The sequence below is a fragment of the Mus musculus genome, chromosome 13, assembly GCF_000001635.26.
Source record: "Mus musculus strain C57BL/6J chromosome 13, GRCm38.p6 C57BL/6J".
Lineage (NCBI taxonomy): Eukaryota > Metazoa > Chordata > Mammalia > Rodentia > Muridae > Mus > Mus musculus.
In genome coordinates this window covers 110,275,198-110,295,100 of record NC_000079.6, presented here as the reverse complement: position 1 = coordinate 110,295,100, position 19,903 = coordinate 110,275,198, and the positions used below count along the sequence as shown (strand labels likewise).

The following is a 19,903-nucleotide window of genomic DNA, read 5'->3' as shown; positions in this document are numbered from 1 at the left end:
TTTTGTTATGTTAGTTTGTGTAAGCATAAAATATGCTCTTGATCTTCCCCACCAAGCAGCAGGATTTTTCTAAGAACACACATTTTCCCAGAAGGTGTAAGTTCCATCTAAAAATAAGGTGCTACATAAACATTAACCCACGTGATGATTCTTCTGTCTCAGTTCCAGATTTTCTGGATGCCAACAAATTACAATGTGGGTGTACTATTTTAGAATGTTCAAGTTATTAAATTTCATCAAGAAGTTTCTATCCACTAGTGGCAAAAGAATTAATGAGAAGTAGCAATATAATTCAGAAGTTAAGGCAGTAATGAGTGTCAAGAAACCCCTGAGATTTTTACGTATAAACTTATTCTAGGAAGGATGCACTTGTGAGTGTCTTGTGGGTCCATTCTTCAACAAAGAAAGACAAGATGGAATTAACAGCAGCAGGTCTTCTACCTAAAACATCGTTTTGAGAATCACTCATAAGTCTTAATCAACATAAAAGTAATTTAAAAATGGCAAATAATCCCATAAGTGAGCATCATTATCATTTTATTGATGAAAACAATCAGAATTCTACATTAGCTTGCTAAGATCACCTTACCAGAATATGTAATTATGCTAAAAACTCCTTCATGATAGGTAATATTTTATTAAATGAGTCTTATCAATTCTAGTACTAAGGAAGACAATATACAGATTTCGGACTCGGTATTGAAGGCCGATGCTACCAGGAAGACAGCCTTGGAGATTTGGTGAATGCTGGTGGCTTAATGACTGATTTCCTTTTAGTGGTGACATTTATTACCTCAAGGTTCTAACTGCTCAGTTCCCATAGCAACACAAGTGCTGAAGTGATGACCCAGTGAGTCACCTTGTATTTCTGTGGATGGATATTATGTTCCATGAAATTTATTGCTTCTTTTATAAAACCGAGTTTCAACTTCGGATCTTTCACTTATCTGATGCATGGCCTATGCAACTCTTTATCTTTGGTTTGTCTCCTCAGCTATCTAATGCAAAAAATTGAAAATGTTTATAATGTAGTTACTAGAAAAGTATGAAGATGCTGTTTTATAACATATACATGTGTGTTTGCTTATATAAGCATCCACAAGTATTGGTATAGTGTAACATTTAGAAAAGGGACTAAGGAATGAGGAAGGGTGGAATGTAGGCAAAAGGACACATAATTCGTGAAAGATGACATAAAGCTAATTGGTTCTTCTGCTTTCAATCCTATTATAATGCTTTTAATTTTGCGGTAGATAAATACATAGATAATGTAACAGATAGTGAAAGTGTAAAATCCCAAACAAACCCCATGATGGCCATTCTAACTCTACAGAGTTCACTCAGGTGCATAGAGTTTGGAGCCAGGTGTTTGTATGAGTAGATATCTTAATTTAGCTCTGTAATGTTTTTATTTATCAGTTCCTTACAACAATTACAAGCTCATTTCCTTCTTTAAAATTCTTCATGTCTCTAGCTGCATATGTAGCAGAAGATAGCCTAGTCAGCCATCATTGAGAAGAGAGACCCCTTGGTCTTGCAAACTTTATATGCCTCAGTACAGGGGAACGCCAGGGCCAAGAAGTGGGAGTGGGTGGGTAGGGGAGCAGGGCAGGGAGAGGGTATGGGGGAATTTTGGGATAGCATTTGAAATGTAAATGAAGAAAATATCTAATAAAAATTTTTAAAAATTCTCATCTCACTTACTGTTCCTATTTTTGCAAAACATCATTATAGGAATTTAGATTCTTGAACAAGAAAGCTACCAGATTTGACTTATGAACATATACTTAATTAGGACATTTGGCAATTTGTGCAGTCATGTAATTTTTTTTTTCGTTCGGAGACTTGGAAATTCTGGAGTGGGAGAGCAAAATATCATACCTATCTCACTGATGTTACAGAGAAGAATCCAGGAAATTCAAAAGCCACTTTGCAACCATTCCTTTTAATAAAAAGGCAGGAACGTTTCCTCCTACCTCTGGACTGAGGCTTAGTAAATACAACGCACTGCCTAATCAGAGTAATGGATTTGAACCTTTGTATTTATTTACAAACACATTTTTTATATTTTTACTTTATTCTATTTTATTTTGCCTGTGAGTGTGTATGCATCCAGCACATGAGTTAGCACCCACAGAAGCAAGAAGAGGCCATCAAATATACTAGAGCTGGAGCTGGGAGCCACCTGCCTTGTCTGGGATCTGAAATTGGGTCCTCTAAAGAGTATCAAGTGCTTACCCAATGAAACACAGCCACTTGCCTGGTCCTCAAAGAAACACATATTTTAAAAAAAATCATATGCAATAACTGATTTAATTACCTTGTCTTAGTTACTTTTCTGTCACTTTGATAAAACATCATGACTGAAAGTAACTTGGAGAGGGAAAAGTTGATTTCCACTTACAGATATAATCCATCATGCAGGGAAGTTAGGGCAGGAACTCAAGGCAGGAACTAGGAGGCAAAACCTGACCCAGAGGCTATAGAAGAACACTATTAACTGGCTTGCTCCCATGGCTTGCGCAGCCTATTTTCTTACAGCATCTATGTCAGGCTGCCCAGGGTTCACACCACCTACAGAGGTCTGCATCTATGGCAATCACCATGGCAATCACCAATCAAGGAAATGCCCCACACACTTGCCAACAAGCCAATTTGGTGAGGGCATTTTTCTCAGTTAAGGTTTTGTCTACCCAAAGAATTTTAGGTTGTTTCAAGTTGACTTCAAATAAACGAACAAACAAAAATGTTACCTAACTAGAAAACAACTCTTAACTAAATATTATCATATTATTGTAGACTTTATGTGAGGAGAAAATTATTAAAACAGCATATATTAAACACCTTGACAAATCCATTTAGAAGGCCAATTGTTCTACTCATTGCTAAATCATGGCTTTTGCTGATATGTAAATGTAATCTATAGCACTGAGTCAACTCTTAAACTAACAATCAGGGCTTCAGCTATCCACAAATACATGGACTATACAGTCAGCAGGGAGCAAGATGTTTCTTTGTATATCCTTATCCCTAATGTTCTAGAAAATCATTTGAGTAGCTTGAATTAAATTTATAATTATTTTGTAGATTCCTAGCTATTGAAAGTAATGCCTATTCTAGCTTTGCTAGACTGGAGGGAACTTCCAGCTTTATAGAAATTCCATCAACCTCATAGTCTGAATAAGAAAATCAATTCCTCGAAATTTCATATATTTTTCACCCTTCCACCATCTCCACTACCCACTTTTCTGCAGATAGAAATGAAGAACTCAGTAAGAAAATAATGGAGTACATTGAGCTGAAATTCAATTCACCTTGGTTCAATTCAAATAACACTCAAGTCCTTGGATCTCAATGGTGTGTTGCAGCCAGTATGTCCTCTTTATGGGTAATTCTTCGTGAAGTAGCTTCTGAGAGTTAAAAGCAACAAACCAACAACCACAAAGACACTCTACAAAAATCCATCTGTAATGAAACATCTAAAGGGGAAACGTTCCTACTTGAAAATTCTTATAGTCTGTTATATGGCAAGGCACGAAGTCTGACTCTGAGAACCAATTATTGCAGTATGCTAAAAGCAACATAAATCGACATTCTCGGATCTCACGGCCTCAGCTGGCTGCTATTCACAGGATGAGTTCTTTCCTACTAACACATAATGTTCCATTAGCCAAGAGATATAAAAAAAAAAAGTAAAAAGTTTCACTGTGCAACACTTACATAAGGCCAGCTTGTTTCTCAGGCATAGAGCAGCCTTCAGAAAAGCTTATTGGTTTTTATTTTCACATTAGGTAGAATCAACTCAGCCTGGCTGGCTTGGGACTTTTGTGCATTTAGAACTCAAAATTCTCAAGTCCAAAGACTTCAGGATAGCTGATTATTTTATTTTCAAAACCAAGTTAGTCCTGTTTGTAGCTGTATAAATAAAGTGTAATTTTCTGATTTCTAAAGGCCACTTCATCAGGAAAGACATCTTCTTCAGTTTACAGTGCAGTGTTGGGTGGGAGAGATATTATATTTATAAAATGGCATAAAACTTTGAGTGCTATTAATAACATATGATTTTTTTTTTGTTTTAAACTCAAAAGACAACAGCAAGACTGTCTCAGACTTCTTGCCAACTACTGCTGGGAGAGAGGTTAAAATTCAAACCACTTCAAAGTATTTCAACATGGGCTATCATGACTGAAGTTCAGGCTTGTAGTGTCACCAATAAAAATGTATCCAGAGATCTTAAGAAGATAAAAATGCTCCAAAGGTGTGTTGACTAAATTGTGATCTTAAACAGATATCTTAGGCTAGAGTTAGAAGTCAACCAATGCTATAAAAGAGGCAAAGCAGATGGATTTTCCTGGCTATCATGAGACAAGTACTTAATATAAACAAGACATGACCCAGGAAAATAGATGTAGCCCATGATAGGCAGTGCATGGATTGACAGGGAGGTATAAATGCTAGAGGGACTTAATTTGTTTCCTCCAAAATAAACTTTCCCTTTAGTTAATGTTTGTCCTGATTTCCTGCTGGTAATAACAACCTGGGCTATTTCCCTTCAATTCTCAAGTACTCAAAGAAACCCTTTGCATTTATAAGTGAAACCTTCTTCATCTTTCAAAGTCATCTTCATTTCTCATGAGGTTTCCTCAGTCTCTGGTGGCCAGGCCTAATCTCCAGTCTTTCCATCTTTCAACCCTTTAATATGTATGCACCTGTCTAAAAGTTTTATGTGATATTCAGTCTTTGTGTTCCCACATTTATTCATCAACTCATAAATACTTGTTGAACATCTACTATATGCCAAGCATCATTATGAGTTCTGTTAAAAAAAAAAAAAAGTAAGGGGCAAGTCAGACAGAAACCTTGGTTCTTCCGAAGCAGAGAGAGCCTTTAAGCAGATTATAAACGTCTAAAGGTATGAAGCTGTTACACATTTGAGTTTGTGTTCTCTGAATGTCAAAAGCAATCATAGCGCAACTAGTCTGCTTATAATTATTTAACCTGATTCAATGAAAAGCTTGACAGTGCGTTCATGCTCCTTGGAAAGCAATAATAAGTCAGACAAAGCAAGATGTTGTAGAGTTATGGTATAGCTAAATTGTGATATTAAAAGTAAGGACTCCCCACTGTGCTTCTGGTGTGATATGGGTGTCAAAGCTAAATGGGAGGAACAGAGTTGAAATTTGGAAATACTTCTTATGATAACCATATGCATTTTGTTTTCAGATTAACTTAGTAGGGTCATTAGCATGAAGAAGGTCTAAGTTCACACTGATTTAGGACCTCCCTTTTTCAAATTTTTCATCTGACTCTCACTTTGACCACGTTTAAAACTGGGATCCACGCTGGTATCCCCCGTTTGTCTTTCTGCCTGTCCTTCCCCATGCTCCTCTGTCTTGGGATGTTGAAACCTTGGTTTCTATCAACAGGTCCTGAGACTGGATTCTGATGAAGTACTGCCAATGGAGAGCTAGAGAACGATGAGGCTAGAGGATTCATGACTTCCTTTCCCTGCTGACTCAATGTTCTGCCTCTAATAATTTCTGATAATTTATTATCGGATAAGGATGATAGCCTTCTGGGTCACTGGCCCTTTTCTGTGTCTAGAACCAGGGCACAGCCTTCTCCTATTACTTCTGAGTAGCACTTTCCATGGATCAGTAATAGCCTTTTTAAAAGCTCTGTATAAATTACTCAGTTTAACTATGCCATTTTTCTCACAATCAACACCAAAACCAGTCATACTTATCTTTGATACTGTGAACATAAAATTAAAGTATGTTAATAATTCACCACCATTCCTACTGTGAAATAAATACTAGATAAATTTAAATAGAGCCTTCCGATGCTCCATCAGGGTTTCCTTGAGACATAGTGCAATGATAACAAAATGTGTGTTACGTAACTTTAATAGTTTGATAAATGTATCCTTCCATGATGCTTTATAACTATAAAGGAAAATTTTGTTTCTATAAAAAGTCATTTTTAAATAAGATCAAGAACTTGTATCTTCCAAAAGTCACAGCAGAATAAAATGAAGTGTATTTCAACTGTAATTAAAGTTGCAAATAGAACTGAATGTGTTCAACACAATGATCTGCTCTTCCTTCCCGGAACACACTTAGACCTGAACAGGAAAACTACATGGACAGATAGAGGAAAAAGAAGTTGTGAGAGAAAAGATCTATTTGAATAGATAACATACATAGGGAAAGGGGCTGATCACAACAATTTATTTCAGAAGTGACAGAGGGAAGCATGTTAGCTTTCTCTTCACAATCGTAAAATACCTTACAAGTGACTAGAGGAAAGATGTATTTCAGCTCATAGCCAGCTGTTTCTTCTGCTATTAAGTCCATGTTAAGGCAGGAACATTCTGGAAGGGTGTGGTGGAGAGATAATTACCGGGGGTGACAAGACAAAAAAAAAAAAAAAGAGGAACAAAAAAGGGCAGGGCCAAGTCAATATCCTAGTAACCTAGTTCCTCCTCCTCCTAACAGCACATTTCTAAGGCTGGTACTCTCTTAGTCTATGGCCTTCCGATAGCACCACCAGCTGGGATGAACTTTCTTTTGGTTGAATTTTTTATTAGATATTTTCTTTATTTACATTTCTAATGTTATCCCCTTTCCTGGTTTCCCCTCAGAAACCTCCTCATCCCCCCTCCCCCAGCTCACCAACCCACCCACTCCTACTTCCTAGCCCTGGCATTCCCCTATACTGGGGCATAGAGCCTTCACAGGGCCAAAGGCCTCTCCTTCTTTTGATGACTGACTAGGTATCCTCTGCTATGTATGCAGCTGGAGCCAGGAGTCCCACCATGTATTTTCTTTGATTGGTGGTTTAGTCACTGGGAACTCTGGGGGTACTAGTTAGCTCATATTGTTATTCATCCTATGGGGCTGCAAACCCATTTAACTCCTTGGGTCCTTTCTCTAGCTCTTTCATTGTGGACCCTGTGCTCAGTCCAATCGATGGCTGTGAGCATCCACTTCTGTATTTGTCAGGCACTGGCAGAGCCTCTCAGAAGAGAGCTATATCAGGCTCCTGTCAGCAAGCACTTGTTGGCATCCACAATATTGTCTGGGTTTGGTGATTATATATAGGATGGATCCCCACATGGGGAAGTTTCTGGATGGTCATTCCTTCAGTCTCTGCTCCACACTTTGTCTCTGTAACTCCTTCCATGGGTATTTTGTTCTCCCTTCTAAGAAGGATCGAAGTATCTGCACTTTGGTCTTTCTTCTTCTTGAGTTTTATGTGGTTTGTGAATTGTATCTTGGGTATTCTGAGTTTCTGGGTTAATATCCACTTATCAGTGAGTGAATTTTATGTGTTTTTGTGTGTGTGTGTGTGTGTGTGTGTGTGTGTGTGTGTGTGTGATTGGGTTACCTCATTTTGTATGATATCCTCCAGATCTGTCCATTTGCCTAAGAATTTCATAAATTCATTGTTTTTAATAGCTGAATAGTACACCATTGTGTAAATGTACCACACTTTCTATATCCATTCCTTTGTTGAGGGATATCTGGGTTCTTTCCAGCTTTTGGCTACTATAAATAAGGCTGCTATGAACATAGTGAATCATGTGTCCTTATTACATGTTGGAGCATCTTCTGGGTATATGCCAGGAGTGGTATTGCTGGGTCCTCAGGTAGTACTATGTCCAATTTTCTGAGGAACCACCAAAAAGAGCAATTTGCAAATTCATCTGGAGAAACAAACAAACAAACAAACAAACAAACAAAAACTAGGATAGTGAAAACTATTCTCAACAATAAAAGAACTTCTGGTGCAATCATCATCCCTGACCTCAAGCTGTACTACAGAGCCATTGTGGAAAAAAAAACTGCATGGTACTGGTACAAAGACAGACAGGTAGATCAATGGAATAGAGTTGAAGACCCAGAAATGAACCCACACATCTATGGTCACTTGATCTTTGACAAAGGAGCTAAAACCATCCAGTGGAAAAAAGACAGCATTTTCAACAAATGGTGCTGACTCAACTGGCAGTCAACATGTAGAAGAATGCAAATCGATCCATTCTTATCTCCTTGTATAAAGCTCAATTCCAAGTGGATCAAGGAACTCCACATAAAACCAGAGACACTGAAACATATAGAGGAGAAAGTGGGGAAAAGCCTCGAATATATGGGCACAGGGGAAGAATTTCTGAACAGAACACCAATGGCTTGTGATGAAAGATCAAGAATCGACAAATGGGACCTCATAAAATTGCAAAGCTTCTGTAAGACAAAGGAAAATGTCAATAAGACAAAAAGGCAAACAACAGATTGGTTTTACCAATGTAGGATTGGATTTACCAATCTTACATCCAAGAGAGGGCTATATGCAATATATACAAAGAACTCAAGAAGTTAGACTTCAGAGAAACAAATAACCATCGGGGAAATTCAAATCAAAACAACCTTGAGATTCCACCTCACATCAGTCAGAATGGTTAAGATCAAAACCACAGGTGACAGCAGATGCAGTCGACGATGTGGAGAAAGAGGAACACTCCTCCTCCATTGCTGGTGGGATTGCAAGCGGGTGCAAGCAATCTGGGATGAACTTTCAACACGTTCATTCCTTTGGGAGATGTTTCATATCCAATTCACAACACTCCCCTGGCTCCCAAAAGCTTTCTGTTCAAATTGTAACACATAGTGCTATATTACTCAATGCAATACTCAAAGCTGTAGTACACTTAATTATTCCAACAGAGTTCCAAAGTCCAAGACCATACATCCTTTGAATATAATATAATAATATAATAGCATAGAGTTAACATTTCTATTTCAAAGTTGGCTCAGGATCTTTGTGGCTTAGATTGGCATAGGAAGAATGGAGCTACCAGTGTCTAGATGGATGGGCCACACCTAATCAGGAACTGGCAAGCATGGAGAGAGTTACCCAGGACCCACCGTTTTCTACCTTGCCAATTTATCGGTTCTTATGAAATCCAGAAGGGAAGAAGAGTCCATTCTTGCCAAACTAGTCAACAGTGGTGGACAGTATGACTATCTTAATAATAAAACTTCCCAACATGTATTATGAGAGCAATGGTTTTTAAAGATAATAATAAATCTCTGGTGGAGGTGTCTTAAGAACTAATAAAGATGTGGGCCCCACAATGGTCCTCTAAAGATGGAGATCTAAACCCTCTTACTGAGCAAGTACTTGGTGTGAAAAATGGGCATTTTAGTAGTCCCCTGATTTTCTTATAATGTTTATTGTTCACTGTTTTCTATGAGCTGGGAATATAGTCAATATACAATGTTTAGCCAAAGATCCACATTTGATACAAAGTTCCATAAAAGTATTTCCAGGTCAAATGGGTTGACATTTGACAAGAAGGGTTGATTGATAATTGTTCTTTTTGCCACTGTGGTCAAATATTTAAGAAAAGCAGCTGAAAGGAAGAAAGTTTATTTGGATTCACAGAAGGAGGGAAGAAATCTGTTATGGTGGGTAAGGCATGTGACAGTGATCAGGAAGAGAGAGGAGAGAGGCAGGACTAGCTGTACTTCTATCTGGTTTTCAGTCCATGACCTCAACTCATGGGTGATATTTTTCCCTTTCAGAATGGGTCATCCTCTTTTTTTTTTTAAGTTTTAAGTAACTGTACACTTTCATAACTGCTATAATCTCATCCTTGTTCCCAATCAAACAAGACCAAAGCCCAACAAAACTTCTAAGAAATAGTGAAATATGGTATTTTAAAATATTAACTCTTCTGAGAAAAACTACGGTTGGGAATCTGGGTTTAGAATCACATTAAGTCTGAGCTTTAAAGCCTGAATCAAATCATTCCAGTCAGTGTCTTTAAATGAAATCTTTACCCTCTCTTGTCTGTGAGATGAGATTGTAACATTTCCTTTCAAACTTATGGACAATTAAGTGGACTAATATAGACAAAGTGCCTGCCACAATGCTACGAAAGCACTGGCCTTCTTAAAAGGTTAGCAGCTGTAAATAGTATCTGTGTTATGGAAAGAAGTCAACATTGTTTTTATATTTGCTTGGAGGGCATCTTACTTAGACTGATTATGTATAATGTTGGAAACTTCATGAGCAGGAAAGAGTTAAAATAATCTTCCTTTTAATTTTGAACAAATCAATAGTGCCACGGGAATATTTAACTTCTTCTAAAGGGAGCATGAGAGAATCAATAGCATCTTGTTGTGTGGATGCTTCATTGGTTGGAATCAAAGCCAGCTCACAATGGTCCAGTCAAGCAGAGGTAATAACACCCAGACAGAAAAATCTCCCACTCAGTTGGCCGCAATCATGTTTGAGGTTAGACACGCAGGTATGGCATCAGACTGTGGATTTGAGTCAGACTTATGTGAGGGAGGTAGTGAGTTCTAAAGAAGGTCCTTGATCCTTCTTCTAAGCCTCAGCAAATCTTAACCTGGATGTCATAAAAGTGGTGCGAATAAAATGTGATTTCTTATACAGCCAATAGCACTGTTATTATTAGCTTATTTCTTGGCTCCTTTTAACAGAGAGATTAAACAACAGAGCCTATGTGAAATTGGAAAGATAGCAGCGAATGAATAATATATAAATTAGATCCTATACAAATGACAGTGTGAATACTATTAAACATCACAGTGGGAAAATCCCAGAATCTGAGTGATGGGGTGAAGCAGTACAAAGAAAAGTGTAGCTAAGGCTAGAACCTAAGTGCTCTCACCTCACCTGTCCTGCTAATGTTCTGCACTGTCCCTGGGGAGTCACTTACTATCTCTGGACCTTAGAACTTCCAGGCCTCCCCACACACTAACATGGTGAGATGCTCATGTCACACAATTCTGTTCTGTTCTGGTGGTTCCCTTCCTTCTGCCAAACTATATTCAGACTCATTTATTTAAAAATATTTATCTGTTTCGTGTGTGTGTGTGTGTGTGTGTGTGTGTGTGTGTGTGCACATGTGCATGTGTGTGCGTGTTTGTAGCTTGAGTGTCTCTCTGTGCACCACGTACATGCAGGTACTCACAGAGATCAGAAGAAGGTGTCCTATCCACTGGAAATTGAATTATGGAATTAACGGAAGATGGTTGTGAGACACCAGCTGTGGTTGCTAAGAAACAAACACCAGTCCTCTGGAGGAGCACAGACTGTTCTTATTTGCTGAGCCAACTCTCGAGTCCTCTTATCATATTTTAATACTGACTCATAACCCCAGATTCAAATGTAAATGGGAAAGGCTTGCTTTCTATCCTTCTTTTCTTTCTTTCTTTCTTTCTTTCTTTCTTTCTTTCTTTCTTTCTTTCTTTCTTTCTTTCTTTCTTTCTGTCTCTCTCTCTTTCTCTCTCTCTCTCTCCCTCCCTCCCTCCCTCCCTCCCTCCCTCCCTCTCTCTCTCTCTGTCTCCCCTCCCTCCCTCCCTCCCTCCCGCTTTCTTTCTTTCTTTCTTTCTTTCTTTCTTTCTTTCTTTCTTTCTTTCTTTCTTTCTTTCTTCCTTCCTTCCTTCCTTCCTTCCTTCCTCTTTCTTTCTTTCTTTCTTTCTTTCTTTCTTTCTTTCTTTCTTTCTTTCTTTCTTTCGTCTAAACAAGAACCACGATGTTCTAACTTTGAGTAATTTCTTGACTTTAAGACTTGAATGGCTGTTAAGTTGCACAGATCTCTGGGAATGAGTGCCTTTTATATTACACACTCACATTTTGGTACAAATGCAGAAGAGAGGAAGCAGAATGTTTACGATTACAGTCATCCTGATGCCCCCAGCTTGTTCCATCAATGATCGTTTTCCCACTTTCCCCATTTAACAAACGTCCTGACCTTCTGCAGGACACCACTGTGCCTAGAGTATACATATTTCCAACCTTACCTTGCAACAGGTGCCATAAGATTGACAGCATAGATGCCATAATATAAGCATTGCAGTGTTTATGAAAGAACTGTGCATTGCTCTTCAAGTTTTATTGTACTTTTGACCAGACAGTAAACATAATCGGTGGAGAGTCGTCTGCCATTTGGTTCCCAGACTGATAGATAGCATCTTGATTTCAAGCAAAATCAAAGGGCTCTGACTTCAGAGAGATATTCAGATGGTTTTCTGTTGTTTGTTTGTTTTTGTTTTTTGAGATAGGGTTTCTCTGTGTGTGTAGCTCTGGCTGTCCGGGAACTTTCTCTGTATACCAGCCTGGCCTTGAACTTACAGACATCAGCCTGACTCTGCCTCCCAAGTGCTGGTGTTAAAAGTGTATGTCACCACTACCTGGCAAGGTTAGCAAGCTCTGATCTTAAAAACCAAATCATGGTGCATGCACACAAGTGTGTATATTTATACAATAAATATATGTTAGAAAAATATACTGCTTTATATATATCTTAATAAGTTTTTAGAAGTTCTTCTGGAAGTTAGCTGTTATCAGGAAACATTTATTATTGCCATTTATTTTGTTATTAACTCTGATGGTTTGAATGAAAATGACTGCCATGGGCTCCTATGTTTGAATGATGGGTTCCCTGCTAGTGGAACTGTTTGAGAAGGATTGAAAGGATTAGGTGTGGCCTTGTTGAAGTGGGTATGGTTTTATTGGAGGAAGCCATGGCCAGACTTGTCCCCCAGACACCTGCAGATGAGAATGTAAAGCTCTCTGCTACTTTTCCAACACCGTATCTGTCTGCTGCCTGGTCTGATGCTCATGGATTAACCCTATAAAACTGTAAGCGAGCCAGCAGTTAAATATTCTCTTTTCTAAAACTGACATTGGCATAGTGTTTCTTCACAGCAGCAGAACAGAAACTAAGACAATAATGTATTTTTTTTCATTATATGAGATTTATTTATTTACTTATTATTTACTTATTTATTTTAGGTTTGTGTATGTGAAGTCAAGAGTTTGCCTCAAAACACACGTGGAAGTCCCAGAATGATTTGTTGGAGTCAGTTGTCGCCATCCACTATGTGGGTCTCGCCATCCACTATGTGGGTCTCAAGGACTGAACTCAGGTCATCAGACTTGGCAACAGACACCTTTGCACTGATCCGTCGCACTGGCCCTGTCTTCAGTTTGTAAGTTAATTTTCTGGACTCATCACATAACTCACCTAAGAGGTGATGGTTTCAAAATGTTCTTTTAAGTTGTTATGAAAATAAAAAATTCACCTAAGTGATACCACATGACATTCTCATTAATCAAAGATTAGAAGACAGATTTTTGAGAGAGAAAAAAAGAAAAAAAAGACCAGTGTGTGTGTATGTATGTGTGTGTGTGTGTGTGTGTGTGTGTGTGTGTGTTGCTATATCAGATATATACTGCACCATTGTTGCATATACAGAGATTTTAGAGGGAAATTCTGAGGTTTGTATCTTTGGAAAATGTATTTGGTATAAATCCTTTATAAGCAACGTTTGAGTTATAGCAAAAGAATTACTTGCATAAGAACTGCTGGGGAAGGTGTTTGTAGATAGATTCCCCAGACCTTTTGCCAACAGAATATCTGGCATGGGGCCTGGGAATATGAAGGATAATTCCCAAGACATGTTTCTAGCCCATTTAAGTCCCAGAACATCCTTTCTGCTGATCTATCTAAGGAGATGAAGTTCAAAGATGACTCGAATTAACCTTTGTATGACTGTCTGTGAATATCATGAGGGTTTCAACTTTGACTCTGCCTCTCATGTCATAAATCTGACATCTTGAAAAGGTGGGGGGGGGGTCACAGATAGCTTGCATTCTGGAGGGGAGAGGACTTGTCTCAGCGACGGACGACAAAAGTCCTCTCACACATTAGAAGTTGACAAAAGCACATAAATGTCCAGTTTAGAGACGTGAAGGTCATGGTATGAAACGTTCCAGGAGGAGAGTAATTGCAATATAAAAGGAATAGCTGCACGCGCGTTTAAGAAAGGACTGACCGGCTAACTTAATCTAGATCTCCCATCTCATTCCGTGAAGGTGCTCCAGGGCTCTGGTGATGAATGTGTTCATTTTGTGTGACTTGCTTTTGGTAAATAACCCAGTGCCCTATCAGCTCTGCAGCACTCAGGTAGTGTGTGTGCTGGGAGGGCTAGGGGAGGGGCCGCTTGGCACGGGCGCCCCTGGCACTTCTTAGGAGACTAGCAGCCTTTTCTTTGCAGCTGTCACTAGAAGACTTCTGGGTTTCCCTCTGAAAGAAAGCCCTCCATCTAAACCCGCTGTCCCTTCCATCCCTCATTTCGGTCTCGCAAACCACTCCTCCAAGCCTTTCCATTGTGCTCTTTCGCCTGCATAAGACCTTCATCTCCTTTGTAGTGGGGAGACTTACTTGAGGCTATCAGAACCTCCGGCTGCAATGGAGCTGTATGGAAAGGTAAACAGAAAGGAGTGCCTGGCGGGCTCAGTCAGAAATCTAGCTTTTGTGGATATGTGTGTGTGTGTGTGTGTGTGTGTGTGTGTGTGTGTGTTCGCGTTTGCGTGCGTGCCGATCTTCTCAATTCAGTCTTGCGGATGAACCGCTTTTCTTATGTGTGTGCCACCCACTGCCGTTTTCCCCGCACGATCGTTGAATAAGACTGTAAAACTACTCCACTCTGGGTAAGTATAAACTTTCCGGGTTCAGGATAGAGATAAGGTAAAGCCCATTTGCATTGGAAATTAGAACAAAGTGCTGCGTTTTCTAGCCAGAGAGATACAGTCTGGCTTCCAAAAGCGATACTGTGAAGAAAAAGTCCTAGTTTGGGATGAATTGGTGTTATTGTCGCTAGCGCTCTTTGAAGAAATGGTTAGGCAGGCTGAGAGCGAGAACAACCGGTGTAACTGGAAAGAAGGGAGGTTTCCACCGCCCAGTGCAGCTGGAGGGGCTAGCCCGAGGGAAATCTTTCTGGGTCTCTGGGAATTGTAGTTCACAATTTTCCCATTTGAGCATTTGCCTCTTAAGATTAGACTACAACTCCCAGAAGCTCACGGGGTCCCTGGCCAGAACGCTTGTGCGGAGTCAGGAGCGGACAGCTCCGGTGCTGATGTTGGAGCGGGCTACAGAGCCCCACGCGTGCGGAGTGTTGCGGGGAGCGCGCAGGCTGTGCACGCTTGACCAGGCTCCCGGACCAGCGCTGTCCTAGCAAGAGAGAAAGGACATTTGCCTACAATGAGACACGAGGCGCCCATGCAGGTGGGTCTACAAAGAAAGAAAGAATGGTCTCGGAGAAACTGAGAGGGTCTCTCTAGCAGCTCAGGGGACTTGATGAAAGATAGATAGGGTTGTTCATTTTCTTTCTGGGCTCCCTAGGAGGTTGAGTGTGGAAAATGAAAACACGAGCTAACAAAGTGAGGACAGCCCATCTCTTGTTGTCTTTGATGGTCTTGGCTTCCTGGGTTAGTGATAGCGGTGTGAACTGGAGAATTTTCTCACGAATTTACTGAGAGTTCTCCATCTCGACTGGGTAGAGCGAATTCAGCTTGGTTAAGGACATTAAGAAAGAAATGTCAGTGTCAGTATCCCCCAAAGTGGTCTAAAAAACAAGAAAGATAAAAGAAAAGAAAGGGCAAAAAAGATTAGGGTCCTAGTATCAGAGGTAAAGAGCAAACACATTCACAGTTATCTCAGAGCTATGACATCCTTGATCTATGTCTGCTTAACTGGCCGGAAACGTTTCGAGGACCCTCTCTTCCCCAGCATTCCTGTGATGAGGTGGCCATTCACTGTACCACTAGATTCCCCATTTTAATCACATTCTTCGGGTTTACTTCCTTCAGAAATGAAGAGTACCTCTTTTGGAGCTAGTCACCTAAGTTATGCTTTTAAGTAAAGACTAGTTTTGTTTCTCCTATCTGTGTACAATTGATTAAGGCTAAACATAAGTCTATGTTTGTTAGCCAAGCTAAAGACTTGTTTCTCCTATCTGTGTACAACTGATTAAGGCTAAACATAAGTCTATGTTTGTTAGCCAAGCTAAATGGGCTCATTGCATAACAGAGCGGCGTTTTATGAATGGGATGAGAAGATTAGAAAGCACTCCATTTGGAATGTGTTGCTTCCCTTCAGAATCCACCTCTGTTGGTAAACTCAGCAACATAAATATTTGACTATCCAGTCTCAAACATTCCCCATGGTTTCCTCCTGAATCAAGGACTTTATACATCTGCTTTCATTTACTTTTAATTTATTTTATGACTTTTATATACGTATTAAGGAATCCTAACTGGACGGTTAAATGAAAACACTATAGAATTTAATTGTTTTCAGGAGTATTATATAATGGAAGACCTCAAATTACATTAAGAGTTATTGAAAAATTGATTCGTTCCCAGGAATAGTGGGCCCTTTGTGTGACATCGGATATTTCTGTTTGTGAGTTAGCTTTTTATTATAGACCTTGTGTAAAATGAGTGTGGACAGACAATAAAGACTGTTGCAATCAGGGTCTATTAGCTTATGATAATTTCCCTTTCTGGAGGTGTTGCTAAGAGCCAACTAGCTGAATTAATAATATTTGATGATAAGTATATATTAGCAGTTGTCTTAAAAACTGTGTTTCCATACTTCACTGTGCACATTTACATCAAAATATGTTATGACTCCAAAATTTATGATTTTTCAATTATTTCAAAAATGAAAAATAATAATGTACATTAGAATTTAAAGTTGATGCTCTGAAATCTTTCTGTCAAAATGGCTATTGTATATTGATATTATTTTTCTGTGTTGCTTAGACTGTTTAGAAAGGTAATTAAATGTTATAGAACTATATGGAGTTATTGCTTTAGGACATATCTTAAATCATTGTGGGTATGCCCACTAGATATATACTAGGTATTGTAAAAGGTGTATTTCAATGAAAACTCTAATGGCAAATTAATGTAAAAATTAGGTAATGTGGACTTAATTTTCTGATAGATACAGGTACTTTTCTATTTATGGAATATTTTAATTCACTGAATTATATTTTTGGAATTTAATATATAGCCTCCCCAAAGCTATTGTGATTATGTCAGACTTGTGAAAAGTGTACTTATCCAAGAACACACATTCATTTCAATAGATTATTGTTATAGTGACTTCTATCATTTTCATATTTTTTAAATTATGTAATAATTCAGAGGATGAATATAACTTAGGTTTTCTTAAGCAGCAGTTACTCTGCTAGGATCCATTTTTCTAAACTAGAATCATATTCCATGTAATGTTGAGACACAATGATGCAACATTAGAAATACTGGAAATTCCTTTTTTCCTTTCAAACAATAAGCTGTACCATCATTCTAAACATATGCCCCAAGTGTTTCTTAACTTACATTTACAAAGGATGAGTCACAAGGCAAGCTTCATTTTATACTTCCCTTATCTCAGAGTTTTTCTCCTTTTTTGGAGTGTTTAGTTCAGTTGGTAATATGAAACAGAGTGAGCTTTTAGTTTATTGGCTAGCTTCCTAAGTATTATGGGGATTTTTAAATTCTGAAATAAAATTATTTGAAAAAAATGCACAAATGTCCATTATAAAGCATCCAACATTCTTATATAGATGCCTTTGTGCTCAGCTCATTATATTTATCTTTGATATTTGGATATTTTCTGCAGAACATTTCCCCCCAAGCTGATAGAAAATAAGGCAATATTGTTTCTCGAAGTGACGACCACAATGATGTGTGACGATAGCCTTCAGTGCTTGCATTGTCTTTCTAATTAGATAACCATGGATAGAACTTGCCAAATATGAGTTGGAAACATTAGTATGGGAGGTGGTCATTTCAGTCCTCTCCTTCAGCATATCAATAATTTCTGGGAGCCAAATGACACAGAGAAGAGTGGGCCTCGTGATTGAGGGCAAGACTTTGAGAACAACTTTAATACAGGAGCCAACCAAAAAAAAAAAAAAAAAAAACCCAGTCTAGTCAGTGCTTGGAGTCCAGATGCTACTAATATGCATGTATAAACCCTCAAATGAATTATGTATGAGGGCCAAAATACAAATAAATTGTAAAACTTTACAATCCACCATTACCGACTAGAAAGGAAGATTAATAGAGTTTATGAAGATTAAACAACTTCTCTAATATGAAAGAGTTCATATTCTTCCAGATCTTTATAAAGATCTCTTATCATTCCTCCTATTATTCTGATTTCTCCTGAAGGGATAAATGTGTGGTGTAAAAAATGAGGACACTGTGTATAAATGCTACTCAGTCATTTGGTTGGGAAAAAAGAAAAACATATTGGCTCTCTATTTTATGTTTATAGAATAAGCTTGTATAAACTAAACTAAATGTTTGAGAAGGGTCATTGTGTTTTAAAGGTTTTGCTGTCTATATTCTTTGTAATTTCTTTAGTCCCTTATGGGACTAAAGTGGAATTCATTTGTCTTTTACATTTAGCATTTAGCTTAGGTCTAGGTTTATCTGATAGAAGCAGAGCCTTTGTATTATTCAAGAAACGTATATGCTGAAGCAATGGGACAGAGTGGAAAGAATGGATTAAAGGTAAGCAGAAGTGAGAAAAGAATGTAGACATAGACCAAAAATGATAGGTAATTTGGGTCTAAGTATTACTGTTGCATTGTCTATAGAAAGGTTGTGATCTTCCTGTACTTTATTATTCATGAATGTCTCATTATTTTCATCCTCTGCAACCATTCATCTCATTTGTGCAATGAACTCTTAGTCCTTATCTTTTACAGGCACCAAGATTTGTGGCTGATGGTGGGGGAGACAGTCTTCTCTATTTCTTTTTGGCTTGTTGCTTAGGTAGCATACTTACAAAAATAGGAAGCAAAGAGATTTAACTTAAACAGCAAATAACTTTTGGTGCCACAAGGATGGGTTTCCATCTTTACTCTTTTAAAGTTCAATAACTTTTGGATTTAATGTGAAGTCACTTCTCAGGTGAAGAGTGAGAACTGCATTAGTCTATGGGTAAAGAAAGAAGTGTTTAGAAGGGAGTTGATAGGATGCTTATTTAGCAAAATAGTAGTAGACTTACTTCTAGAGCTCCCCAAGTACATGTTCTTGGCCAGATGTACAGCACTAGTCATTAGTTCCCTGCAGTGGACTAAGCCTTAAAGTCAATAATAAAAAGCTGTTGGTTACATCTATAACATTCACACCATTATTGCATTCATAGATGCTTCTTGCCAGACCAGTTTTGTGGTTTGTAGGACTCACAGATTTATGAGATGGATAATGACTTCCCTTCTCCAGTAGCCTGAGTAGTATCTTCCAGTATAGTGAAAGATATCAAGCAGGGGGAAGCTACAAATCAGGATTAGCTTGGTTCATCTAAGTCTTTATAAAAATGTAGTATCTTCAGCAACAATCGTCTTACCATCAAGTTCTTATGGATTCAGAAGAGCAATGCCAATAATCTGCATTGCTTTGCGAGCCCCTGGACCTGGCCACATGACCAGTTAGTTGAAGGGATGTGTCGCATATCTTGGGAATGACCAAGATCTCACTATGGAACCCAGAGATGTCTTGAACTTGAGAGCCTTCCAATGCAGGGTTTGTAAACCACAGTCTTGGCTTTGCTTGCCAATTTTCCTGGATAGCTCCCAGTGTTGTTGATGTTGACTTAGAACAGCCCACTGCCTTTAGCCATTTCTCTTATTTTGTATTTTACTGATGTTAGCTTAAAAATAAACTCATATTTCTTATACTTACATTAGTAGAAGTTTAGCTTTTTAGGGTAGAATTAACATCACTGAGTTTGATTATTTCTTTCCTGCTGATAAATATAAGCATTTCAATGATTAAAATCCCTCTATGGATTTCTATGAGCTGACTCATAGGTTTCTGAATACGTTGTTTGGTTTGTATATCATTTCAAACACTGCTCACTTTCTTAGAGTGTTTTCATGACAGGTTTGTATATCCAGATCTTGCATTAATATTGACAATTCACTAAATTTTACTTCTATATCAATGAAAAGAGTAGTTTTTAAGGAATGCAATCTTTCAAAAATAAATCAAGCCTATT

At 38.4% G+C, this 19,903-nt stretch overlaps 1 protein-coding gene across 4 annotated transcripts in view; it reads left to right on the top strand.

The window, feature by feature from the left end:
• Window positions 1-14,104: 14,104 nt before the first annotated feature.
• Rab3c (RAB3C, member RAS oncogene family) overlaps window positions 14,105-19,903 on the top strand; it is a 226,810-nt gene continuing 221,011 nt past the window's right edge. Inside the window, exon 1 of one of the 4 annotated variants that reach the window (NM_001360099.1) lies at window positions 14,105-14,308. In NM_001360099.1, coding sequence (NP_001347028.1) covers window positions 14,291-14,308 — 18 coding nt within the window. In that variant the 5' untranslated portion in view covers window positions 14,105-14,290. Of the gene's footprint in view, window positions 14,309-14,375; window positions 14,533-14,857; window positions 15,107-19,903 lie in introns of those variants that run through there. The other 3 variants (XM_006517741.4, XM_006517742.4, NM_023852.5) reach the window with 3 other exon arrangements.